Below are 26,363 nucleotides of genomic sequence, written 5' to 3'. Positions count from 1 at the left end.
TGCATGTAATTATGTTTTTATCTCTCGCTATTGTATCGCGTTTCTAATTCCCATATTCACTTGATATCAATTGTCTTATCTACAAGCCAACCAGACGAGTATATTTTGATTCGGTTTTTATCATTGTAAATACGAATTCTCCCAACTTAAGAAATTATTTCGTGTTTTTGGGTCCGAGGGATCGTGCCCAATCGTGCTGGGTTTCGATTTTTTTTCCATTCAACTAAAATACGGAATATCTTTCCGAAATTTCGTCCATGCTTTTAAAAATTTAAACGAGGCAATATTTCGTGTTTGGAAGTTTGAGGGATCGTGCCCAATCGTTCTGGGTTTCGTTTTTTCATTCGACTAAAATATAGAATATCCTTTTTTTGAAATTTCATCCACGTTTTCTTAGAATAAAACGAGGCAATATTTCGTGTTTGGAAGTTTGAGAAGTCGTGCCCAATCGTGCTGGGCTTCAATTTTTCATTCGACTAAAATACAGAATATCCTTTTGAAATTTCATCCATGTTTTCTCAAATTAAAATGAGGCGATGTCTCGTATTCGGAAATTTGATAAATCATGCCTAATCGTGCTGGGTTTCGATTTACCGTTTGGACCGAATAGCCAAATATCCTTTTTAAAAGTTTTAAGTGCATGTGTTTTGGAAATCCTGAGATAATCTTGTGTCGAGGGTTCGAAATATTGTATCCAATCGTGCTGGACGTAATATTTTATTCCTTCTAAGTGAGAGAATCTCAATATCCAATTCAAGTTATCCAAACGTTTTTAAAGATTGTATTTTAAAATCTTTTCAAAATTTCAATATTAGGACGTTAATCGATCAATACGATATCAATTTTGGGCGTTGCGAGGGTGCTAATCCTTCCTCGCGCATAGCCGACTCCCGAATCCGTCTTCTAGTTTTTCGTAGACCAAAAACGTTGTTTTAATAAATCAAAATATTTTATTAAAATGATCGACCATAGGGTGACCCGATCACACCTAAACAAAAAGGATTGACGGCGACTCCATACCTTATTTTAAAGTCGATTCCCGTTTTTCAAAATAAAAATGGTTTCGACAATGTGTATTATTAATTTTAATGATGTATGAATTAATTGGATTATGTCTTGTTCGAAGTTGGTCATCTATAGAGTAGTGGTAAATGGATACGATTATGTCAATTTTATCGTACTTTTATTATAATTATTATGTGCGAAAGGTCGCTCAATTTTTATTTTTGAGGAAATACAGTCAGTCTACTTATATGGTGTAAAAATTAGTTTAAGAAATTTAATAGTTTCAAATTTGTTATTTACTGATGATACAATCTTGTGTATTTGGAGTAGGGGAGACGTCAGGAGATCCTGATTTTAGGAAGACCATTATACGACATTATGAGGAATGTTAAGGAGAGAAGGTTAATGGTGATAAAACACAATTCATATTTATTAAAACTATAGAAACGAAAATACCAAACCCCCCTCCCAAAAGGGGCACTTTAATTTTCCTAAAAGAAAAAGGATCTCAATCTAATTTCAGAGAAATTGTAGGTGGAATTTTATGACCGGATCTTTAATTGATTGGATAGTGGTGCAGAGAAACAAAAGCAATTAAAGAAACGAAGAATTGAGGATGAGTTAGAGAGGGCGGCGTTGCATTATTTCCACTATTCATGGCTACTAAAATCATTTAAGCTGGCCATCACAATAAATTTAGAGAACAAATTGGGTTTTGATTAGATTGAATAACGTTGAAATTGTAAAAGTCAAACCAAATGATTCTGAAATGATTTTATTAGACATGAAAAGTCGAAATAATGCTACATCCAACCAACAATAAATAGAAAAGAAAACGGATCTTGGTGGTTCAAAGTAAGCCCAATTCCCAAATGGATCCAGTATTTACACCTTTGCCCATTTAAAAAATTTTCAACTTTGGGTTTCGGCTTACTCTTACTTAAACTAAAAGGTTTATTTTACTGTCTTAAAAAATAATAATAAATTTTATTTATTATTATATATTTGAAGTTGGGTCGGTTTAAGTTAGCTCGAGGTTTAGAATACTAAATTGTCTAATCGGCTGGGTCAATATCTAGAGATTGTCACATGTAAAAAAATATCTTTATTTATTTATATTTCTCAAGTGACATGTCATTTCAAGAACAGCCGCTAAAAACAATGAATCAGGACAGCAATCAATGATAGACTAGACATGTTAGTAAAAGTACAACAAAACTCCATGTAGCATTTTAGGCTTTCTATTGAGAGATCAATTTTTGTATATTATATGAGTGAATTTATTTTGATATTTATATATAAAGTATAATAATAAATATAGTTCTCAATTTTTATATATATTTAATTTAATTTTTAGTTTTTTATTGAAAGTAAATTAGAAAATTTTGAAATTAATAAAGTTAAAAGGTCAAAAAATTTAGCAACAAATTTTTTTTAAAAAAAACCAATTAAGCCCTTTAAAAGTTTGTTTATAATTTTATAAAATTATTTAAAAGGGCTTAATTGATTATGATTTTATAAAATTTGTTTAGAAATTTTATGATTTTTTAAACAAAATTTGATTTTGAAAAGTGATTAACTGATTTTTTTTTAATTTGTTACTAAAAGCTTTTTGACTTTAAATTTTTTTTAATTTACTAAGGCTTCTTAATTGGTTAGTAAGACTTTTTTAACCTTTATATATAAACACTAAAACAAGCATTTAATAGCACAATTTTAACGTAAAATTATTTATTTTTCAGTAATGAAACTAAAATATAATCTAAGATATAATATAGGAGTTTTATGGTACTTTTACCTAGATAATTTGTACATACAACCATGTTATATAATTATTTATAGATTTGTGTGGATAGTGTATAGGTAGGTGTCATGTGAGGTTTGAGTTTCTGTAACTTGACGCAAAAGATATTTAGCGGAAGGTATGAACAAGAAAATGATACTACTCGCGCGATGAGCCGCAGTTTTATTTTTATTTTCTTTTTTTGTAAACGAAGTATATATAACATATTTTTATTATATAATATCAGACAAATAAATGATGGAGAATGGTTAGGCTCGAAGTATAGATGTTATTTATTAAATGTATCACCATCTATCTAAGGGTTACAGTTATTTGCAATCTGACAATAGGTGGCTATGAAGGGGACATATCCGACAAAGAAAGCAAATCCATGAAAGAGTTTCATAGGGTCACCATCATCATCCTTCCAAACTCATCAAAGCTCACAACTCCATCACCATCTAAGTCGGCTTCTCTGATCATCTGTTCTGCTTCTTCCATTGTCAGTCTTTCTCCCATGTTCATCATTACTTGTCTTAACTGCATTTCAAACATGGGTTTTTGGTCAACTCCATGTACCAATGATTCAATGTTGCAAAGAAAGATATGTTACAGTGTGTGTTTAAACCTCATTTGCTGATATAAATCCATCTTGATCCCGGTCGAATACTTTGAAAGCTTCTTTTAGCTCATCCACCTCATTTTCCTACAAGTTCAATTCATTATTTGCCTCATCAAACAAAACAAAACATGAGCATTATTGGTTTTATTTTTATTTACCTGCATTTTTCTAGCCATAATATTCACGAAATCTACAGAGTCAATCTTCCCTTTTCTTTCAATATCATCAGCCTCGTTAATCACCATCATCATCATCATGTTTTGATCTTCTTTTATAGGGTTTGCATCATCTAATGTCTGGATCACTGATGCCAGCTCTTCCATGGTAATGAAACCTGCAATAATTTTACATCAATGTAAACATGTGTTTCAAAGAATGGAAAAGTATGCCCAACATCAGTCGACCTAGTTCGACTGCAACGTGACTAGATATCGAAGGGTCTCATACCCAAAAAAGGAATGATGGCATACCATCTGAATCTTTATCGATCAAGCAAAACACTTCCCGAAACTCGGCAACTTGATCATCTGCCATGCTGAACTAATGAAAACTCTATGCTTGTGTCGAAGAATGAAGAAATGGGAATGTGATACTGGCCTTCTATGTAAGATTATATATAAAAAGGGAGTGGGTAAGAAAAAAAATGAGACAAAAACTTTTTGGATTAGTCTAAGTTGTATTCAAAGAAAGAATTTTCTAGAAAATTAGTGCAACCTATTGAATAAAGATACAGGATCACCCTTTTTTTTTCTTTCTTTCTTTAGTTTAGTTTAGTTAGCATAGCTATTTAATTGATCGACATCACAATCGTGCGAACAAAAAGATTGTAAAGGTGGGAATTCGATTATAGAAAAGGTTATTCAACACAGTGGTCAAAAGTATTGTAGTAGAATTTGTTTTTCTAGGCATCACATGATAGAGATAGATGCAAATTCGATTGCTTAAAATAATCATGATTACAAATGATGATTTAAATACTGGCTAATTGGAAAAGAAAAATGAAAAAGTGGCAGTCAATGTTGAACAAACATATCCATTTCAGATCAATTGAGTATTTCAGATGGTTTTGGCAGATAAAATATCCAAGAAATAAAGTTTTCGGAAAGAAATTAAGTGACACACAAACTCAAATATAAAACATCTCATATTATTATTCATTTATAGATGCAGCTTTAAAGTATATCCAAAACTTAGGAGGGACGACTGGTTTTGATGAACCATAAAACGGACATTGACGAAAATATATCCAAAGCTAAAGAAAAAAGAAGAGGTTGAATTTACTTGAAAGGTTAGGTTTTATTTCAGAAATGCAAAACACCCTTCATGGTCTAGCATAGGATATATATATATATACTAAAGAGATGTATGCAACTTGGAAGGGCAGAACAGCAGAAGTTCATTTCTTTCTTTAGATTGGTTGACCCTCTGGTACAATTTGATCTTTGAGCCACATGTAGATAGGAACCAGTACATAATATGCTGCTGCAGTGGCACCCAACATGAAGCGTAAGAGAAATACAAACGGATTTACCGGCTTTGATACATCCTCTGCCTTAGGTCCAAGCTGCATAAGATAAAGAATGATAAAATCAAAAATTAAATGATGATTGCTTTCACTTCAGTTCCATGAATTCATGTTCACCGGTGAGTGCCAGATGCAGAAAGTATATTATATCCCATGAGCTCAATGTTAACAGTATAATAAAAATATAGCCCAGGTTATATTAACAGCACAGTAAGAATGGATTGGGGCTTAGGGTTGAATGAATCAAGATAGTTATCTACAATCCAATGTCCATGATGCTGAACCAAGTAAAGAGTTTAATACAGTAAACACAAATCGGTAGAGCTGTACCAAATACATCAGTTCCATACATCTTATAGCTCTTCTTTCAGTTCCAGTAATCAAGCATCATCTGAAAATGTATGCACCTAAAAGACTAGAAGAGATCTAGATAATCTCATAGACCAAAGAAATCAATTCCATCTTCATATCACGAAAGACCGAGGTGGGAGATGAATGAGAGATGATTACAAGGGGCTATTAGAAAACACTTATCAATTATGTGCCAAAGTAAACTTATTTATTGATTGTTGACTGAGAGCTTCTTTGACTGAACAACAAAGGCAGAACCAGAATTTGAACAATTCAGGATAAAAAGAACCGAGGCTATTCTGAGGATTAGTTGCGGCTTATGATTATGGCTCCTTAAACAGAAGGTAAAATAGTTGTATATTTGTAACAATGTACAGAACCTTTCACCACATTTTGAATCCTTGGCTCATAATACAGAGTGTATGACATAAATACATGCAGACATCACTAGACAACTCACTAGTCAAATAGGGTAAAGATTTATTTAATGAAGCAGTGTTCAAAAAGTGATTTACCTGCAAAGGAGAGTCCCCAGATGCGGGTTTAACACCGGTTACAGAGCACCCCATGATCAAACCATGTCGGCGAACTCCACGATACCATTTAGGGCCAATCCTTTTGAGTTGGACATCCTTAAATCCAGCCTTTTCAAACCACTCTATATATTCTTCCTCCTTAGGGAAAAGCATCCAAACGTCTGCAAAGAAACGAGACAACCAAAATGTAGGGTACACAGGACCAATTAAGCAAGCTTTTCCTCCTTGTTTCAACACCCTGTATGCTTCCTTGATCCCCCGTTGTGGGTCTGGCCAGTACTCTATGCTGAAAAACACACAATACCATATTCCCATTTCCCAGTTAGAGGCATTATCAAGCTACTATCTCCTCCCCTCTCTCAATTTCAAGACAAATCATACATGCAAACCATAAAGATACCAGTATTTAACATCTTATAGGAGATAGTCCTAAAAGGGGGTTGAAAATATACCTTCCAGCAGACACATATCTATCGGCATAATCAGTAGGAAAAGGAAGATCTTCTGCATCACCTTCAATTATGTTGCATTCCTTGAGAGGCTCCTTCTGTTTAGCCTTTGCAAGCTGGTGAGGAGATTGGTCAAGGATTGTAACATTCTTAGCATCCACATGCTGAACAATACCCAAAGTAGTGAAACCAGTTCCACCACCAACATCTACAACTACCATGTCCCTGTCATTGAGATCAGCCGGCTCAAGTGCATCATCCCTCATGTCTTCAGTCCAGTGACCTGGGTTTATGACATGGTCATAGACAATTGAGAGGAACCTGTAGAACCAAAAGGCCTCTTTTTTGTGTTGTATGAATCTTGGTTGTGAAGCTGGCCTTGACGCTGATAAGCTGCACCTCGGGGCTATCGTCGTTCCTACCCTGGACATCTTCGGACTGTAGATTAAACCCGCACTGGAAAACTGTTTCCCATGTAAACCTGACCCCAAAAAACCAATACTTTTTGGGGTAACACCTCGGATGAGAGTGAAGGTTTCAGCTCCATTCAGCATGGAAGAAGCCATGGATTAAGCAGCAAACCAAAAAAAAAAAACCCCACAAATTAAGAAGGTGCAATGTTTAGTTGAAAGTTGAAAGAAATGAGAAAATAAAAATATAAAGACAAAAACCCAGCACCCAAATCTGGTGGTTTGGTGGGTTCAGGGCGGTGGTTAGGCTAGGTGAACACTGAAGAGAGCCAGTAGCCCACAAAACATGGTACTTGGTCCAGCACCGCAGATCCAAGCCTAGGCAGTTAGCTACTTTTCTTTATGCAACTTTGGTGAGACTAGAGAGTCTCTAGAGCAGAGAAATCGAGTTAACGGGCACCACAGGATTGGGTTCTTTTTTGGCTTATTATTTTGATTGGTTTTTGTCCTATATTTAAGAAAGAATTTACTATTTGAAGTTTGATTGTGTTTTAGTAGGAGAAGTGAAAATCGCAGGGTGCAAACAAAGACAATGGGCTCTTTTTGCTGAATGGTGGATCCTTTACTCTCCTCTCTTAATTGCAAGGTGATGCGCATTCATTTCTGCCTACCCTCACGAGGCCCAATCACGACCAAGCATCGAGTTTTGTTTCGCAGCAGCAATCTTGATTTAATTATGATTTGGATTTTTTTACTACATTAAAATTGAAAAAAATTAATAATTAGATTTAAATTTTATTAATTATTAGGTTTCGTTAAATTGAGTGTAATTTGGCATTTTAATTACCCTTTTCAATTCATAGTTGACATATGAGAATGAGGGTAATTACAGTATAAATTTTCAAACCCACTTATAAAGTTGTTATATAATTATAATAAAATATATAATAACTTGATTCGAAATTCAATTCGAAATATTCATAGTTTAAATAACCCCAAACACTCGATTTGAGAGAAAAGACGGTACTAAAAAAGACTCTATCTTTATTATCTTCTTCTTCTTATCTTTTCTTAAACCAGAAAACAGAACACTCTTTCCTTCTTTCATATCTATTGACGATACATTGTATCAACAAAAATATTAAAGTTTAAGAAATTTGTATTTTAATTTTAAGAGATATATTCAATTAATAACAATTTTATATTTTAATTAAATTAGTTGTTGTAAGAGAAATTCACTTCATCATTTTAACAATAATAATTAATGGTGTTACTTCGAGAATTCACATTAATTTCAAATTAAAAGTAAAAGAGATTAAAACCATAATTAATATATGATGGTGCGGAATCCATGGACTTTAAATTCCTACCCGTAAAAAACATAATAAATTTTATAAATAGAAAAGTAGGGTCAAATCTGAAAGAGATTAGATCAACTAAAATTATTTAGTAACTAGAGCAATTGTGAGCACGACTTTTGCAATCTTGAAGAAAAATAAAAAAAAATGGGGTTTTAAATCTTGCAAAAATAATATAAAGAAAATTCGGAATGTAAATAACAGCAATTCGAAATATTCAAGAGTAAACATATATGACGAGATTTCCAATCTAAGGTGCGATGTCAATTTCGGTGTCAAATTGATCACGAATTTTAGATGTTTTCTTACTTAAACCATCAATCTTTCTTGAGTTTATAAATTAATTGCGAGAATAACTATACAATCAACCCTTTTAAGTCAAACAACCTTAAGAAACACTTATAATATTTAATTTTTTAATAGCCTTACAAATTAGAAAGATCGAACTATAATTAACAAATTCAACAACATGATTCATTTAAATTAGATTACACATTTTCATAGCATAATCCAATTGTTCTTTAAATCAAACTACGCTAATATGTTTCGGTTATTGGAATAAAGAGACAATTACTGACCAATTTACTCTAATTAACTATGTATAATTCATTTTTGTACAAATAATGTATCTCTATGTCTGTTTTACGGTCGTGAAGACCCTTTTGAAGTTTGTGTAGCTACTCTTCCAACAATGACATTTCCAGGGTTTGAGCCTAAGTTCTTTCTTTAGGAGAGCAATGTGCCTTTCGTACCCAACACTTATTGTCAACTATATATTTTAAATACCAATCCATCTCATAAAATAGAAAAGCAAATATCAACGAATAAGAAAAAAAACGAAAGAACACTTTCAAATCTCACAATTCTAATAAGATAGAATTTTCATTTACATTGGCTAAAAAAAATTAAAATTAGCTATTCATAGTAAAATAGATTATTGAAAATTAATAGGAAAATGAAAATTCAAGTTCCTTTTTGCCGACACCAAAAATAATCTTTTATAGAGTGACAATACATCCAATTTACATGTTTATTATGCTTAATTTTGATAAATTATTGAATGTGATGTCACTAATTTGGGGCTTATTATTTGATTTTGATTAGGTGCAAAAGCAAAACTAAAAAAGTTAAAAAGAGTCAAAGATGCGCGTTGTCGTAACAAATTTGGGCTAAAAAAAAAGTTGATGGAAAAGAATCTATTTTGGAAACTTTTATTTTGAGATTTTTTTGTAAAAAAGATACTGTTAGAATATTATTATGAGATATTATATTTTCACAATTTGGTTCCTAATGAGATATTATAAGATATTATTATGGGATATTATCTTTTAGCAATTTAATTCCTACGTAACTATTATATATATATACCTTTGAGGTTTGTCAATAAAATTCAAGAGATTACCCTATTCTTGTCATGGCATTTGAGTAAGATTTTTGACACAATTTTTTTTCTTTCATTATTCTAGATGGCTGGCAACAAGTTTTCTCTTCCACCACTACCAAGGGGGTGACACTTCCTAGTTTTACAGTTGAGCAATGGCAGTCTCTTCTGGCAGTGGTCAGTAATAAATAATCAACTTCCACTCGGTTGAATGGTCAGTCCAGGAATGATTGGATTATTGATATGAGGTATTCAAATCATGTTACAGGTGATCTTATGTGTTTGAAGAATGTAAGAGATGTTGTAGCATGTTCTATAGGACTCCTTAATGGCCAAATAGTGGTGGCTACCCAAGAAGAAATGGTCAAATTGATGGACAAAATTCACTTAAAACACATTCTTTATGTTCCTAAATTAAACTGCACTTTAATTTCAATTTCTCAGTTGAATGATGATATGAATTGTTTTGTCCAATTTTCTACTAACATATATGCTATTTAGGACCTACATTCGAGGGAGCTGATTAGATTGGGTGAGAAATGAGATGGACTTTACTACTTCCGACAGGTTTCGACGGTTAAAGCAGTTTCAGTTGAAGCTTCATCCTCTTTGGAACTTTGGCATAGAAGATTGGGTCGCCCTTCCGAGAAAGTAGTAACTATAGAAATCATATTAATAAAGCATGTGAAATTTGTCATTGTGCTAAACATACTAGAAATAGATTTACAATTAGTGAACAGAAAGTCACTCATATTTTTGAGTTAATTCATTGTGATTTATGGGGGTTTAATGACATTCCTTCATCTTGTGGATCTCATTATTATTTTTACATTGGTTGATAATTTCTCTCGCATTGTTTGGGTATATCTATTGGAAAAAAAGAAAAAGAGGTTTTTAAAGTTTTCATGTCATTCATTACTATGATTGATCATCAATTTTCTCAACAATTAAAATGTGTTAGAAGCGATAATAGGACAAAATTCAATTGTCTTTAGAATTATTTTCTTGGAAATGACATTATTTTTCAAACATCTTGTGTTAGCAATCTTCAACAAAATGAGAGAGTGGAGAGGAAATATTAACATATTTTAAATGTAGCTCGTGCTTTGCGTTTCCATGAAAATTAGCCTATATCTTTTTGGGGGAGTGTGTGTTGGTTGCTTTGTTAAGAACAAGGAAGAATAATTAAAGAACAAAAGAAATGGAGGAAAATGATCTTCTGTATTGAGTAAAACTAAAAATACTAGGCTATTATATAGCCTTATATAGCAACTAAAAAATAGAAAATAAAAGAGCCACTACTAATAACCAAATAAACTTAAACAACTAAAATATCCACCAGCCTTATCTCTCTGAGGTAACAAGAGAGCAAATTGAAGATGCAAGTCTTATCTTCCTGAGGTAGCAAGGAAGCAAACTGAAAATTACAGATCTTATCTCACTAAGCAGTAGTGGAGTAGATCAAGGATGACGAATCTTATCACCATGTATCAGCAATGGAGCAGAATTTAGTCACCAGCCTTATCTCTCTGAGGTTGTAGTGGAGCAGGCTCAAAATTACAAGTTTTATCCCCCTGAAGTCGCAATGGAGTAGACCGAGGATGTAGAGTGGATTGAAATCACAATTCCTATACCCCTGAAGATGCAGTAGGTGGGAATGGGGCTACTTGAAGAAGATTAGCATAAAGAGGTCGAGATGTGGCAAGGCCGGACATTGGCCTTTTTGTAGTCTTTGCTTCATTCTCGTTACACGACAACGCGCAAAGAGGGCCAGCTGTGAGACCCAAATTTTGCTCGGGCTACCTAATTCCAGCCCAAATACCCAATTACAGCCTATACACATACAAAACAAAAGTAAAAACAAATAATAAATCTAAAAATATAAAGACCAGCCCAATTACATAAAACAACCCAAATAACTTTGACTCAAATTCTAAAGCCCAAAGCTCTACAATAGCCCAAATAAGAAAATAACCCTAGGCTACTCCATGTGCCGCACGAACGCAGCCACCGGTAGTAACCACGCACTCCACCTCGCACGTCTGCCCTAGCTCGCGTGTAGCACGCCCCACGCCCGTTCCTCCTTCACGTCTTCGTGACCTGTGACGTGAGCAAAGAAATAGCAAGTAACAGTTGTAAAAATGGCTATAAAAGGCCACAAATATTCTTTGTTTTGGGATGTTATTTTTACCTTTTTTCAGAGAAATAGAATACGAGAAAATACAAGATTCACATAAAAATCAATAGAGATAAAACAAAAAATTCACTTCGAAGGTGGTTATTCATCATTATTTTATTTTGTTTTGCTTTTCTTTTTTTATTTTCATTCGAATCCGGTATATATACTAAGGTATAATAAAAGGGAGAGGTTGGATGTACCTTTCGGTGGCCGTCTACGACAAGGTATGAGGCGGTGGTGGAAGGCCTGGTTGTGAACCATTCGGCTTGAGGTTGAGAGAACATCACAAAAATTTTAGGGTTTTTTTTTAAAAAAAACAAAAGGGTAAAATGTTTTTAAGGAAAAAGGAATTTAAAAAAGGCTTTGGGTTTTCTAAAGGCTTCTTTAATGTTTTTAAAAAAAAAAAATGAAATAAAGGTTGTGTTTAATTTTAACAGCATTTGGGGGAGGGAAAGTGATAGCCTGCACATTGACAAGTTGGATCCGCGCATGTTCCCCTTAAATGGGTAATTTGCGCGGCCATTCCTTCCTATTTTTGCGCCATCTTTAATCTGTCCCTATTATGTTTCTTTCATTTTTTCCCAGAGGTTTGCGCGCTGTTTCAATTTGGTCTGCGCCTGGGCAGTGCTTTTTGTGATTCGAAACATTTGCATTTTTAATCCTTGTTCTTTTGTGCGCATCTTATTCGGTCCTTAATTCTGTTTTAATAATTTGGTTTGTTCATAAATTATTCATCTGATTTTGCTTTCATTTCAATTGAGTTTTTTGAAGTTTTTTTTTAATTCTTCACGAGTTATTCATCATTTTTTTAACATATTATTTTAAATTATTTATTTGATTTCACACTGTTTTCGTTTTTTCCCTTTGATATATTTTCATTTTATTTTAGTATAATTTATTTAACTTAAAATTTTCCTTTTTGAATATTCGTTATTTCAAATATTATATTTTCTTTTTTTTTTGTATATATTATTTATACTAAAGTATTTATATTTCTTTGTATATTATTTATTTTTAGATGGATCTATATATTGCTTTGTATATTATTTACTTTAACTTTCTTCTCACATAATACTCATTATAAAATTAATTTATATATTATTATTTTACATATTATTAATTTCTATTCTTATTTTTATGGCCTATTTTAAACTTTTACATACAAGTCTCTTTTTATTCTTAAACTGTTCTTATATTATCAATTTCCAACTCGTTTTCTTATTCATTATTTGGTTTAGCTTTGTTCATTATTATTTAGGAAATTTGGTACATTTATTTTATTTTATTTTATTTTGCCTTATATATGTTATATTCTTTAATCATTTTTTTCATTAGTTTTAAACTAAATGTTAGTTTTTAAAATAAGGTGGTTGCGAAATTGTTACTATTGAGTATTTTGATTCGTATATTTGTACATTTTTCATTGTCATGCATTTGTATAATGTTGAATTTGTATATTTTTGTCTCATGCTCCATACTATGCTAGTATGATTATTATTATATCAAATTTTAAATTCCAAATCTTCACCCAATATCGGTTGCTTTTTGCCCTTAAGTAAACCAAACGAATATATTTTGAGCCAGCTTTACAAAATAAAGGCGATGTCTGATGTTCGGAAATTCGAGAAATTGTGCCCTAACGTGCTAGGTTTCGATTTTTCATTTGTCCAAATAATCAAATGTCCCTTTAAAATTTCGTCTGTATTTTCTAAACTTCGAAACAAGCCAATATTCTATGTTTAGAAATTCGAGAAATTGTGCCCTAACGTGTTGGGTTTTGGTTTTCCGTTGGACCAAATAATTGAGTATCCTTCTGTAATTTTCAAACACATGAGCTTTTGGAAATTAAGACTCGGTCGTGGTTTCGAGGGCTTGAAAGGTCATGTCCTAACGTGCTGGATGTGATATTTTATTCCTTCGTAACAAGAGAATTCTTAACGTCCAATTCGAGTTATTCAAATGTTTTAAAAGAAATAGTATTTCAAACCATTTCAAATTTTCGACATTAAGACATTAATTAATCAATTACGTACCGATTTTTGGGTGTTACGAGGGTGCTAACCCTTCCTCGTGTGTAACCGGCTCCCGAACCCTTTTTCTCAAATTTCGTAGACCCAAAATCATTGTTTTAATAAATCAAAATATTTTATTAATTGATCTCAAGGTGATCCGATCATACCTCGAACAAAGATTGGTGGCGACTCCATTTTTTCGTTTTAAAGTCAATCCCCCTTTTTAAAAAAAATTAAAAATAATTTTGACATTCATAATTAGCTAATAACATTAGCAATTAAGTTTAATCAAATAAACCCTAAAACCCAAATTAAATCACATCCATCAGACTGTAATTGACAAATTAAGAACAAAATTTAAAAAACTCACAATTAATAATAAATTTATCCTATTAACAAAATCATCAAAAAATTCAAATCTAATAAAATTAACAATTAACTTTCATCAAATTAATCCTAAAGCTTGAATTAAACACTAAAAAGTTAACATCATCACCTTTAGGTACCAAAATATATAACTTTAGTTAAATACATGTACCATATTGAACTAAAAAATAACACAGGTACCACGTTAGAAAAATGTGTCAAACTTGGGTACAAAATGACATATTAAGGATAATTACCAAAATAATGTCAAGGTTAAGATATGCCATAAGTCCTTGTACTCTTCTCAAAATTTGAATTTAGTTCCTATACTTTTATTTATATGAATACAATCCCTATGTTTTCAGATTTCGAAATTCAAGTCCAATTGTTAATACTGTTAAATTTATTTTTGTTAAATTCAAATTTAATACAATAATATCTTTTTAGTTACATAACTACTAAGTGAGTATTTTTTTTATTTTAAAATGTCATACCAAGAAATATAATGAAAAAATTTAACAGTGTTAACAATTAAATCTAAATTTTAAAATATAAAAAAAGAAAGATTAAATTTCAAATTAAAAAGAATACAAAAATTGATGGCATATTTTAACCTAATGTGAAATATCTGCACTATCAATATACCTTATATCTACTAAAATACAAGGTTTCCTTTTCATATTGTTAGTATATATCTTTTACACTTTAAAATTATACATCTAGTGTTAAAAATAATTATATATACTAGATTGTGACATACACGAGTGAAAATTTTATATAACAAATATATTTGTCAAAAAATTGACATAAAAATTAAATGAGACTTTAGTTGAAATGATAAAGTTAAATATTTAAAATTTATTGTATTGCGAATTTAAATTTCATCATCATTTTTATTGATTTTATATAGAAATATAAAAAAGACAAGAATATCATCATAATAATATAACTTATTTTGCATATAGTTTGATATTTTACTAATTTCTCAATTGAATTAACGTTCGATTAACTGGTGATACCAACTCAATCAAGGGCCTAAATATAAGTAAGTATAGATTTCTAAGACACATTCTAAAAAAAATTAGAGATACTAATATTAAGTATTTGACTAAGTAGTGTCACCTCTCAACTCAATTGTGAAATTATAAAAAATCTCTTCATTTTAAAAAGTAACAAATATTATTTTAAAGGTGTTTTTGCCTTTTTATATTTTTATATACTAGAAAAATACATGTAAATAATAGGAATAAACTTGAGGCATCATAGTTTAATAGTGATGTCACTTGGTTATTAACCAAGAGGTATCACTATTCATAGTGATGAATTATGTCTCTTAAATTCAAAAGTTATATCACTTTATTATTAACAAAGAGTCATGATTTTTCAGATAAGTATATATTGAATAATTATATTTATTGTTAAAAGATGTGACTATTCGTTTGGATAATTGTGAATCTATGAAAAGACATAATAACTTCTATAGATAGGAGTAGAATTTCATTTGTATGGTTCACCCAAAAAACACGTTTTCATTCTATTTTTTTCCATCTTCTAATATCCCTAGATTGTTCAATGAAGAATTATTGCAAAAGTTCTTTATAGAAATTGGTATTCTTGCTATGCTCCGTTAACTGTTTCTGCCAGAGCAAAACATAGATAGATATTGGGCTTCATTGTAATTTCAAGGTTATTTGCTAGCTCTTTTGCACTCCAAAACATAGGCGGGGGCGAATAAAACCTTAAAAAAAGTGACATTGATACACACTTTGAAGGACTGGTTAATTTCTCAAAGGTTCTTTTTTCCCCAAACACTAGCAATTCGAAGGTTCTATTTTCGTAATTTATGATAAATTAAAGAAGGTGTGTCTATTAACTGTACATTCACATGTTGTAATAGCCCAAATTTGCCCGTCCCAGAAAATAAACAAAAAAAAAACAAAAACAAAAACAAAAAATAATAAAAGTCCTTTACAATCCATTTACAAACCCAAATTGCTAGCCTATTTACATAGCCCAATTGAAGCACTACTTATGGCCCATTTACAAATCACGCTGGTAGCTCATATTTGAACCTCATTACACTTAAAACCCTTTAACTCGAACTAGACCCAAATTAGTGAGGCCTAGGAAGGCCCAATGCCTAAACTGAATCAGGAAACCCTAGGGTTTCCAAAAGCTTCGCACCGCAAACACTCCAAACGTCACGTCCCTTCGTCTCGCGCCGTTTCAGTGACCCCTCATCGACGCCTCCATGGGCGCCGTGACTACACCTCTATATCGCGCCGTAATCGGCGCACGAATCAACGCTAGCGCACTCATTGCCGTGATATCCTCGCTGGTACCTACAAAAAGGGAAAAAATAGCAGAGACAATACAAATATAGCAAGAAATAAAATCGAGTAATGTAAATATATTTTATGTTCAGTGGCTATAAAAACCCGAATCGAAACGATGTAAGGGAAGTTTTTTTGGATAGACATATATACAATAAAAATACAACAGTTTATCAAAGAAACAGAGGTGATTTGTTTTTTTACCTTTTCTTCTTGTTATAAATATATACAAATGTCACTAAAATAAAAGGAAAGGAGATTTACCGTTGGATTTGCGCTAAAAATCGAAGCTTTTCAGCTTCCGGCTGCCGTGTTCGGTGGGGTTGACGACGGTGCGTGGGCGCGTGTGCCCGATGACTGGAGCTTGGCCTGTCGAAGGCCGGAGCCCGGAGGGTTTCTCCTCTTCCCCTTTTCAGAGGATTTTTTTTAAAACCTAGAGTTAAAATGATTTTTCAAGTTTTTTTTTTGTATTTATAAACGACCTGTACGACATCGTTTTGGGATGACCGTTTAGTGACCAAAACGGTGTCGTTTCAAGGCTGAAGATCCGCGTGTTGACCCGTGACTCGGGAAGGATCCGCGTGTTTTTTCTTAAAGGGCTAATTGCCCAATTGGTCCTTCCGAATTTTAAATATTTATAATTTCATTTTATTTTTATTATATTTTGGCCCAGACCTTTTATTATTGTTTTAATTTAGTCCTAGTTGCTATAATAAAGCCTATTTTGGGAATGACGCCGTTTTAGGATTAGGGCCAAATTGCCCAGTGAGTCCCTCAGATTTTAGCCTGCATTTTAATTAGGTCCAATTTTTTTATTTTATTTAAAATTAACCCTAGATTTTTTTATTTAAATTCAATTTTAATCCTTTTTATATATATTTAATTCATTTTTAAATTTTTTTTATATATTATTTATTTTTATAGACATTAGTTATACAGGTAAAAATAGTATATATTTATTTTTATATATTATTTTTCATATTATTTATATTCTATTATATATTTTATTTATAAATTTTATTATATATTATATATTTTATTATATATATTATCCCTTACATTATTTTTATTTTATTATATAATATTTTATTATTTATTATTTATTAATTATGTATAATTTTAAAATTTGTAAATTATTTTTGTATATTATTATTAAAATTTAGTATGTAACACTCTAAAATTTACTATAAAATGTTGTTCCTATTATATATAATATTATTTTTATAAAATATATATTAAATTATTACATCATATAGTATATCTTTATATATTAACCATTTTAATAATTTCTCCTTTATTATTTATCTACTGTTTTAAATATATTTTTAAATACCTCATTTAATTTTAATTGTATTTAGTTTTTTTTATTTTCTTTTTGACCTTTTTTATATGATTATAATTTGTTTATTGTTTTTTATTGTCAGTATGTTGATTTATTTCATAAACTATTTATTATTTTTATGGTTTTTTATATTTGCATGAAAATTGATTATTTATGTTGTTATTTTAAGTTATATTTGCATGAAATATTATTGTATAGATTATGTAATTTATATTGTTATATTCATTATTTTCTATTTTGTATTTTGCATGAAATGATAATGTATGTATATTTATGTTATTTATGATTATATATACATAAAATGTTAATGTATATTGTGTACTTTATGTCGTGATTTATCATTTTCTATATTATATTTGCATGAAATGTTAAAGTATGTATTAGGTAGTTTAATTTATTTAATAATGATCTTTTGTAATATATTAAATGCATCATTGCTTTAAAAAAATTATATTTCATTTAATCCAAAAGAATTTTAAAAATGAGGCAATGTTTTTTATATTTAGGAATTCGGGAAGTAGTCCCCTAACATGCTGGGTTGCGATTTCCCGTTTGTCTAAATGTCTAAAGTATCCTTTTAAATAGATTTTGTAAATCACGAGATGATTTTAGTTACGAAAGTTTAAGAATATCGTGTCCAATCATGTTGGATATGATGTTTGTACTCTTTTGGAGCGAAAAAATCTCGATTTTCAGCTCAAATCATTCCGGTTTTTAAAAAGGATCCTATTTTAAATTCTTTCAAACTTTTGACATTAAGATAGAAAACTATTCAATTTGGTACCAATTTTGGGCGTTGCGAGGGTGCTAATCCTTCCTCGTGCGTAATCGACTCCCGAACCTGTTTTCTAACATTTTTCGTAGACCAAAATGTTTTATAAGGTGATCTAATCACACCTAAAAAGGTTGGTGGCGACTCCCGTTTTCAAAATTCTCTCTTTAAAAAAAGGGTTTCGACAGCTTGGAGACTCCGCTAGGGACGTCATAAGAGAGTCAAGCCAAGAAATTGATTATTTTTTGTCTTAATGTCAAAAGTTTGGAAAAATTTTAAAATATCGATCTTTTCACATGTGTTTGCTGCATATGTTTGTTATTTTGATTTCGCACACATTGCATTTGCATGACCGTTGTGGTCGCACCCTTAAGTGGGAGTGAGAAGCTACGCTTTCATGAGGTTTTCACCTCCGCATGGGCTAGCTGATTGCTTCCGGGATACATCCGTACCTATGTCTTCGTGAGATTTTCATCTTCGCATGGCCATAGGGAAATGTATCCCCCTGAACCGAACTTGGTCCATATGAGCCTATAATGGGTGAGGACCGAGGAATCTGCTGGTTCCAGTACCCTCGCTTTAGAACTGAAACACATATAGTGAACTTTAAGCGCTTACCCTAGGGAGTTTAGTGATAGCCTTTAGTAAGCTACCCTTATAAGTGCTTGTTTATTATACCTTTTATATATGATACTGACTTATTTTATTTTGCTATCATTGCATGTCACTCAACATTTAAAGGTATCGATTCACGGTTCGATTTCTAGATTAGAAATTTTTGTAATGAGGAACGAATATCTTGATAAAGTGGAGGACAAAGCTTCTGTCTGTGCGTGGTTAGAGTAAACCCAGTTAGAGAAGGGAGATAGTGTCACCGAAGGGTATACGTCAGAGTTGTGGGACTTCACTCGTATTAGTTCGACACAGAATGAGTTTCAGGAGTTAAAGGACATTTGGGCCCTATTTGCTAGACATCAACATGGATAAGCATCTGTTTTGAGCTATGGTACAGTTTTGGAACCCTGCTTATAGTTGTTTTACATTTTGAGAGGTAGATTTAGTACTTACTTTGGAGGAGTATACGACCTTGCTTCGCTATCCAAAAATTTAAGGTAACAAAGCTTATGTTAGGGCTGCTAATCTCCCAATTATCGTGAAGAAATTAATGATGATTACAGGGATGAGTGAACAGTGAGCCGAAGCTCGAATCCAACAAAAGGGTGATGGTAAATGCATTCCGTGGGCAAGTTTAAGGGATCTGATATTAGCGCACCTAGATGAGAAGAAGAGGGTTGATGTCTTGGCCTTAAGTATTTATGGTTTGGTGATTTTCCCAAAAGCTATGGGGCACATAGATGAAGCAGCTGCGAATTTATTCGATAGACTTGGTAAACAGAACACACTTGTGCCTGTAATCCTAGTCGAGATGTTTAGATCCTTGAGTGCATGCCGGAGAGTTGGTGAAGGTAGATTCATTGGATGTGCACAGTTGTTGTTAGTATGGTTTTACAGTTACTTTTGGAAGGTTGATAAGGTTCCTTGCCGAGTGTTCTTTGAGGATTATTCTCCCTTAAAAGAAGCAGTAGTTACGTCAAGGAGGGACGACATTACAAAGGAAAGGTGGATGGAAATACTTCAGAATCTCCGAGAGGAAGATGTTATGTGGAAAGCCCCTTAGATGGCTCCTAATGAAGTCCTTTATCGTTGCGGAAACTTTGATTGGGTACCTCTTCCTAGAATTTGGGGAGTTGTTGGTTATGCACTGTTACTCGTCCTAAAGCAATATAAAGCGGGGCAGTTTATACGGCAACACAAGGGTTAGCTCAAAGTGATTTCTCATATAAGGGGGATCATTATAAGAAGAAGATGCGAGAGATTTCCGAGGCTTGAAAGAAGATTTTCTGCGTGAAGATTCTGACTGAAGGTCCGACGACGACCCTTGAGTACAAAGGGTGGTTTAGCAAGAGGATCAATGATAACATCCCTAGGCCGAGTTTGGGGGCTGCTTGATCGATGGAGGAGAGTTTACAAGTGATTCCATCAGAGTTAGAAGTCATAAAGTAAAAGTTCGAAAGGAAGAATTTGGAGCTCAGGAAAAAGATAGAGACGCTTGAGGAGGAGAAGATGTATCTAACCTTAGACGTCGACATTCAAAAAATCAAGGTTGAAAAAGTGAGGAAGGAAAAGAGGAAGATTGAGGAAGACTGAGATGACTTAAAGACGCAATATAAGAGGATACAGCTATCAATGAAGAGAGATAGATTGGGGAAGTCCTCAGCGCAGTGACAACAAGAGGTTCAAGAGGAAAAAGCCAAAGCAGAGTATTAGGAGAAGAAGTTTCAAGAGATGCAGGCACAAAATAGACCCTAGAGAAGGAGAATCAAGTATTAAAAGCTAAGGTGACTGAACTGGGACGATCTATTCATCATCACCGAAGTCATAACTCTGCGGTCGAATTAAAGGTAAGTCTGAACAAGATTGAGGAAATGAAGCACAATATTGGAGGGTTGGAAGCAGCATTGCAGAATTATGAACTACAGATTGAGCTGTTCGAGGCAAGAGAAGGACATTGGAAGGGAGAGCTTCACCATTTTCAAGATCAAGTCAGAGATATGGACTATCTCATGGGAGAAGCCATAGTCCAGATTCGAGAGGTTGCTGATCATTTGCAAGACCTGGCAATGCAAGCTAATGTATTGAGTGCAAAGTATGAGTCAATGTCAGATAGAGGTCGAGAGTTAGCTTTGTTATTGGATAGGGTTAAAACTCTGAGCCTGAGGGCGAAAGCGTATTTGTAATTTATTTTGTGTAAAGATTTTTGTTTCTTAAATAACATTTTCTAAAAGAAACTGAATCAGAATCGATATCTTTTTGCATTCATGCATTTGCATCTCATCGCATCATATGCATTCCAATTTATAGAAGGACCCTAATTAGTTAAAATTACAGAGAAAGAGTGTGTGTGAGAGAAAGAAAACCTGGAAGCAACACATCCTAAGGGAATACACACTAAAACAAAGAATATGGATCAAAGACTTGAGCAGATCTAGAAAGAAATGCAAGAGCAATTGCAGGAACAATTGGCAAAAATCCAACAAGAGATGAAGGATCAAATGTTGGAGGCCCAAAGGAATATGATGGCTGAAATATCTCAGTTGCTGAAAGGGGCAACGGATAAAGGAAAGGCCCTTATGACTATCACTGAAGAGGATAATGAGGATCATCATCCTGGTTTTACTCCACCTCATGTACAAACTCAACCTGAGGCATATCCCCGAAGGATGTCCACCACAATAAGGCCTCAACATGGGCAAGTCGATGCTGGAATACCCATGAATTTTCAAACTAGCTCGGGATTTAACCCGGGAAATAACCCTACTAATCCAGTCATCCCTGATTTAGATGTAGCTGAGAAAGAAGAGATGATACTCAAATCATCAAGGCAATTAGAGGAACGTTGTAGATGGTTAGAGGAGAAATTTAAGGTATTGGAAAACGCTGATAATCGTCAGGGAATTGACGCCAAAGACTTGAGTTTAGTCCCAGATTTGGTGTTTCCTCATAAGTTCAAGATGCCGAAATTTGAGAAGTACAATGGGACTACTTGCCCTGAGGCCCATATCACCATGTTCTGTAGGCAGATGACTGGCTATGTAAAGAATGATCAATTATTGATCCATTGTTTTCAGGATAGTTTGGTTGGGGCAGCGGCCAGGTTGCAAGGATCAATTCTTTGAGACTTAGCGCAAGCCTTTATGCAGCAATATAATCATGTGACTGACATGACTCCTGATAGAATCACTTTGCAGAACATGGAAAAGAAGCCTAATGAGAGCTGTAAGCAATATACACAGAGGTGGAGGGAGGTTGCCATGCAAGTTCAACCACCGCTCTTGGAGAAAGAAACTACCATGCTATTCATTAACACTTTAAAGGCCCCATTCATTACTCATATGATTGGAAGTACCACCAAGAGCTTTGCTGATATAGTTATGGCAGGAGAAATGATTGAGAACGCCATAAGGGGTGGCAAGATAGAGAGGGAAACTGCTAAAAGATTGGCCCCAAGAAGGAAAGATAATGAGGTGAACAATACGAATAGTTATAATTCGAAAGCGATTACGGTTAGTTAGCCCAGAGCAACTACAGTTGGGCAACAGGATTCTCAAAAGTACGGATCTGGTTCGAGATAGAATTCTAAAAAGGTCTCATTTACGCCTACCCCGGTGACATATCGGGAGCTTTATCAAAGTTTATTTAATGCGCATGCAATAGCTCCTTTTCATTTGAAACCACTACAACTCCCATATCCCAAATGGTATGATGCAAACGGCAAATGTGAATACCATGCAGGGATATCGGGGCATTCAATTGAAAATTACATTGGTTTTAAAAAAGCAGTGGAAAGACTAATCAAGATGGAGGTCGTAAAATTTGATGACGCCCCTAGTACAGAGAACCCGGTGCCAAACCATGGTGATCAAGGGGTAAACGCAATTGGGGAAATTGGTATGAGAAGGATTAAAGGGCGTGGCCGAGGTAAGAATGCCGATGAAAGTAATCTGGGAAGAAATGATGAAAGGAGAGATGATAATCTCTGAAGGAGGAAATAAAGAAACAATGGACTACTGCGAGTTCCATGCAAAAGAAGGACACGAGATTCAGGAATGCGATGAGTTTAAAGCTTTGGTACAAAGCCTTATGGATAATAAGGAGTTAGAATTTTATGAAGTTGGCTCAGATGAGGGACATGTATGCGCATTGGAAGGTGAACCAAAGAATCAAAGAATCAACCAGCTAAGGATCATTATTTCTATACCAAGGAATAATAAATTTGAGACACCAACAGCGTCGAAAGTCATTATTCACAAACCCGTTTCCTTTTCTTATAAGGATAACAAGAGGGTACCCTGGAATTATGACTGCAATGTGACCATACCGGAGAGAGAAGATATAGCTAGTACTTCTAAGGTGGTTCAAGTTAAAGGATCTTACACACGTAGTGGGAAGCGTTATGATGCAAAATGCATCAGAATTGAGCTTACGAAAGTGAAAGCCTTTGACATTGAGAAGGAGAATAGGGCTGAGGTACTTGTTAATGAGCTAGTGAAGGAAGAAAAAGCTAGAGAATTTCTAAAATTCCTGAAACACAGTGAGTATAGCGTGGTTGAGCAATTGCGCAAACAACCAGCTTGTATATCAGTATTGGTTTTGCTTCTGAGTTTAAAGGTACATCGTGAGGCGTTAATTAAGATGCTTAACAAGACTTATGTTACTAATGATATATCCGTCAACAAGTTGGATCGATTGATTAGTAACATAAGTGCTGACAATTTCATTTATTTCAATGATGATGAAATCCCACCTGGTGGCATGGGATCAGCTAAGGCTTTGCACATTACCACTCGCTGCAAAGGATATACATTGCCGAGTGTGCTTATTAATAATGGGTCAGCCTTAAATGTCATGCCATTGTCCATATTGAACAGATTACCCATAGACAGTTCTCACATGAAAACATGCTATAATGTAGTGAGAGCATTCGATGGCACGGAGAGAAAGGTCATAGGAAGAATTGATATTCCTTTAATGATTGGGCCAATCACGTATGAGGTGGACTTTTTAGTGATGGACATCAAGCCCTCTTACAATTGCCTGTTGGGGAGGCCTTGGATATATTCGACAGGAGTGGTGCCCTCATCTTTGCACCAGAAATTGAAGTTAGTAGCAAACGGATGGCTGGTAACCATAAATGCGGAAGAAGACATCATAGCAGCAGTTACCAGTGATGCACCCTATGTAGAGGCAAATGAGGAGGCCATTGAGTGTTCTTTTCGTTCCTTAGAATTTGTTAATGTAACATTTATTTCAGAGGGGAATGAGGTGCCGGTGCCTAGGATATCCAGAACCACAAGAATGGGTTTACAGATGACAATGGGGAAACGAGCCTTGCCAGGAAAAGGATTGAGAAGATATCTTCAAGGAAGGATTCAAGTTCCAAAACTAAAGGAGAAGAGAGACCGTTTTGGCTTGGGTTTCAGGCTAGATCACAAGCAGTGGAGGAAGGAAATAGAGAAGCGTCAAGAAAGAAGAAGGGCGCGTTTAAGTGGAAGAGAAGTAGAGTGGGAATTGATGACGTTCCCTCATATATCCCAAACCTTTATATCAGGAGGGATAATTCACCCTGAGAGAGGGTTGCTCGAAAAAGAAAGTTATCACATCAATGCTGTACATAATGAAGAGTCTGAACGAAGAAACCTTGAGGGCATTCGCCCTTATGAACTGGGAAGCTCTTTAAACAATTGGATTGCAGAAGAACTTCCTATAGTTTTTAAAGACTTTTCAGAGTAATTTTTAGAACACTCTTGTTGCTCTAGAGCCTAGGAGTAATAAGATTTCGTTTGTAAAATAGGCTCATGTTTGGATATTTGCATTTCAATAAAACACAACTTTTGTTTGAGTGAATATTCTTTTATACATATCAATATTCTTTTGACCTTTTTCTTTTAATTTTTTCATTCATAATTCATAAATAAACATTCTTAAATTTCATTCATTCTTTGTACATTCTTTCATATCCCGCAGGTCCCTAGATATCAATAACATGAGCACTGATACTATAAATCCTGAATTCTCTTTTGAGCGAGACATGTGTTTAGAAGAACCTCAAGATTTTGAAGATGACAGGGATTGTGATGTGTCTCCAGATCTGTTAAGAATGGTGAAACAAGAGGAGAAACAAATCCTACCCCGTGAGAAAGAGGCAATAGAGAATGTAGCCTTAGAGGAAGGAAAAAAGGTGAAAATTGGGACATACATTGCTAAGGAAATGAGATAAGGCCTTGTTGAGCTGCTACGTGAATTCAAAGATATCTTTGCCTGGTTATATCAGGATATGTCGGGGTTGAATACTGATATCGTGGTACATCATCTCCCCATAAGATAGGATTGCAAGCCAATCCAACAAAAATTGCGAAGAATGAGGCCTGATATTGTGTTGAAAATAAAAGATGAAGTCAAGAAACAGTTTGATGCTGGATTCCTACAAGAGGTTAAGTACTCAGAATGGGTGGCTAATATTGTACCTGTCCCTAAGAAGAATGGGAAGGTATGAATGTATATTGATTACAGAGATTTGAACAAAGCTAGCCCAAAGGACAATTTTCCTTTACCGCACATCGACATTTTGGTGGACAATACAGCGGGATATTCGTTGTTCTCCTTTATGGATGGCTTCTCAGGGTACAATCAAATAAAGATGCATCATGAGGACATGGATAAAACCACCTTCATAACATTGCGGGGCACCTTTTGTTACAAGGTAATGCCCTTTGGGCTAAAGAATGCAGGAGCGACATACCAAAGGGCCATGGTGACCTTATTCCATGATATGATGCATAAGGAGATTAAGGTGTATGTTGATGATATGATTGCCAAATCGCGAACAGAGAAGGAGCATATTAGAGTCTTGAGAATGTTGTTCCTGAGGTTGAGGAAGTTTCAGTTGAAGCTTAATCCAGCTAAGTGCACCTTTGGAGCTTGGTCGGGGAAATTATTAGGCTTTGTGGTTAGCGAAAAGGGAATAAAAGTTGACCCAGACAAGGTTAGAGCCATACGAGAATTGCTTCTACCACGTACTCAGAAGGAAGTTCGGGATTTTCTTAGAAGGTTGAATAATATCGCTCGGTTTATTTCACAATTAATCGATAAATGTGATCCTATATTTCGCTTCCTTAGAAAACAAAACCAAAGTACTTGGGATAAGGAATGCTAGAATGCTTTTGATAAAGTCAAGAAATACTTGTTAAACACTCCAGTGTTATCTCTGCCCAGTCCAGATAGATCATTAATTCTGTACTTATCAGTGTTTAGTAGTTCTATGGGATGTGTGCTTGGTCAATATGACGAGTCGGGAAGGAAAGAGAAGGCGATATATTAC

At 33.8% G+C, this 26,363-nt stretch overlaps 3 protein-coding genes and 1 long non-coding RNA gene across 5 annotated transcripts; 1 reads left to right on the top strand and 3 right to left on the bottom strand.

Moving 5' to 3' along the window:
• Window positions 1–3,057: 3,057 nt before the first annotated feature.
• LOC107902292 (calmodulin) lies at window positions 3,058–4,273 on the bottom strand. 2 transcript variants are annotated; one of them, XM_041075847.1, is made up of 4 exons: window positions 3,858–4,273; window positions 3,569–3,744; window positions 3,417–3,494; window positions 3,058–3,328 (listed from the first exon to the last, which is right to left on the bottom strand). In XM_041075847.1, exons 2-4 carry the CDS (start codon window positions 3,731–3,733, stop codon window positions 3,191–3,193), a joined length of 381 nt encoding a protein of 126 aa, XP_040931781.1. In that variant the 5' UTR covers window positions 3,734–3,744; window positions 3,858–4,273; the 3' UTR covers window positions 3,058–3,190. The 2 variants fall into 2 exon arrangements, with proteins under 2 accessions (XP_040931781.1, XP_016684014.1); XM_016828525.2 differs by having other exon boundaries at window positions 3,881–4,273.
• A 263-nt stretch (window positions 4,274–4,536) lies between these two features.
• On the bottom strand, window positions 4,537–7,278 carry LOC107902204 (2-methyl-6-phytyl-1,4-hydroquinone methyltransferase, chloroplastic). Its single transcript, XM_016828445.2, has 3 exons — window positions 6,275–7,278; window positions 5,802–6,108; window positions 4,537–4,974 (listed from the first exon to the last, which is right to left on the bottom strand). The coding sequence occupies exons 1-3, from the start codon at window positions 6,835–6,837 to the stop codon at window positions 4,819–4,821; spliced, it is 1,026 nt and encodes a 341-aa protein (XP_016683934.1). The 5' UTR covers window positions 6,838–7,278; the 3' UTR covers window positions 4,537–4,818.
• A 3,344-nt stretch (window positions 7,279–10,622) lies between these two features.
• On the bottom strand, window positions 10,623–12,264 carry LOC107902372 (uncharacterized). Its single transcript, XR_001685603.2, has 2 exons — window positions 11,800–12,264; window positions 10,623–11,520 (listed from the first exon to the last, which is right to left on the bottom strand). It is a non-coding gene; the product is annotated as an uncharacterized lncRNA (long non-coding RNA).
• Window positions 12,265–22,969: 10,705 nt separating this feature from the next.
• LOC121204990 (uncharacterized) lies at window positions 22,970–24,775 on the top strand. The gene has a single exon (XM_041075917.1). It carries the CDS (start codon window positions 22,970–22,972, stop codon window positions 24,773–24,775), a length of 1,806 nt encoding a protein of 601 aa, XP_040931851.1.
• Window positions 24,776–26,363: the final 1,588 nt, after the last annotated feature.

The sequence above is a fragment of the Gossypium hirsutum genome, chromosome A08, assembly GCF_007990345.1.
Source record: "Gossypium hirsutum isolate 1008001.06 chromosome A08, Gossypium_hirsutum_v2.1, whole genome shotgun sequence".
In the NCBI taxonomy this organism is placed as follows: domain Eukaryota; kingdom Viridiplantae; phylum Streptophyta; class Magnoliopsida; order Malvales; family Malvaceae; genus Gossypium; species Gossypium hirsutum.
The sequence above is the reverse complement of the archived record's forward strand: the minus strand, read 5'-3'. Positions and strand labels throughout refer to the sequence as shown.

Excerpts from the sequence above, each read along its gene's own strand:
- LOC107902292 (XM_016828525.2), bottom strand. The coding sequence starts at position 3,944 with ATGGCAGATGATCAAGTTGCCGAGTTTCGGGAAGTGTTTTGCTTGATC. Across the intron at positions 3,495-3,568 it reads TTATGGCTAGAAAAATGCAG|GAAAATGAGGTGGATGAGCT; the intron begins GTAAATAAAAAT and ends TTGAACTTGTAG. Across the intron at positions 3,329-3,416 it reads GATTTATATCAGCAAATGAG|TTAAGACAAGTAATGATGAA; the intron begins GTTTAAACACAC and ends TTTGAAATGCAG.
- LOC107902204 (XM_016828445.2), bottom strand. The coding sequence starts at position 6,837 with ATGGCTTCTTCCATGCTGAATGGAGCTGAAACCTTCACTCTCATCCGA. Across the intron at positions 6,109-6,274 it reads AGATATGTGTCTGCTGGAAG|CATAGAGTACTGGCCAGACC; the intron begins GTATATTTTCAA and ends TGTGTTTTTCAG. Across the intron at positions 4,975-5,801 it reads CTGGGGACTCTCCTTTGCAG|CTTGGACCTAAGGCAGAGGA; the intron begins GTAAATCACTTT and ends TATCTTATGCAG.
- LOC121204990 (XM_041075917.1), top strand. The coding sequence starts at position 22,970 with ATGCCGATGAAAGTAATCTGGGAAGAAATGATGAAAGGAGAGATGATA.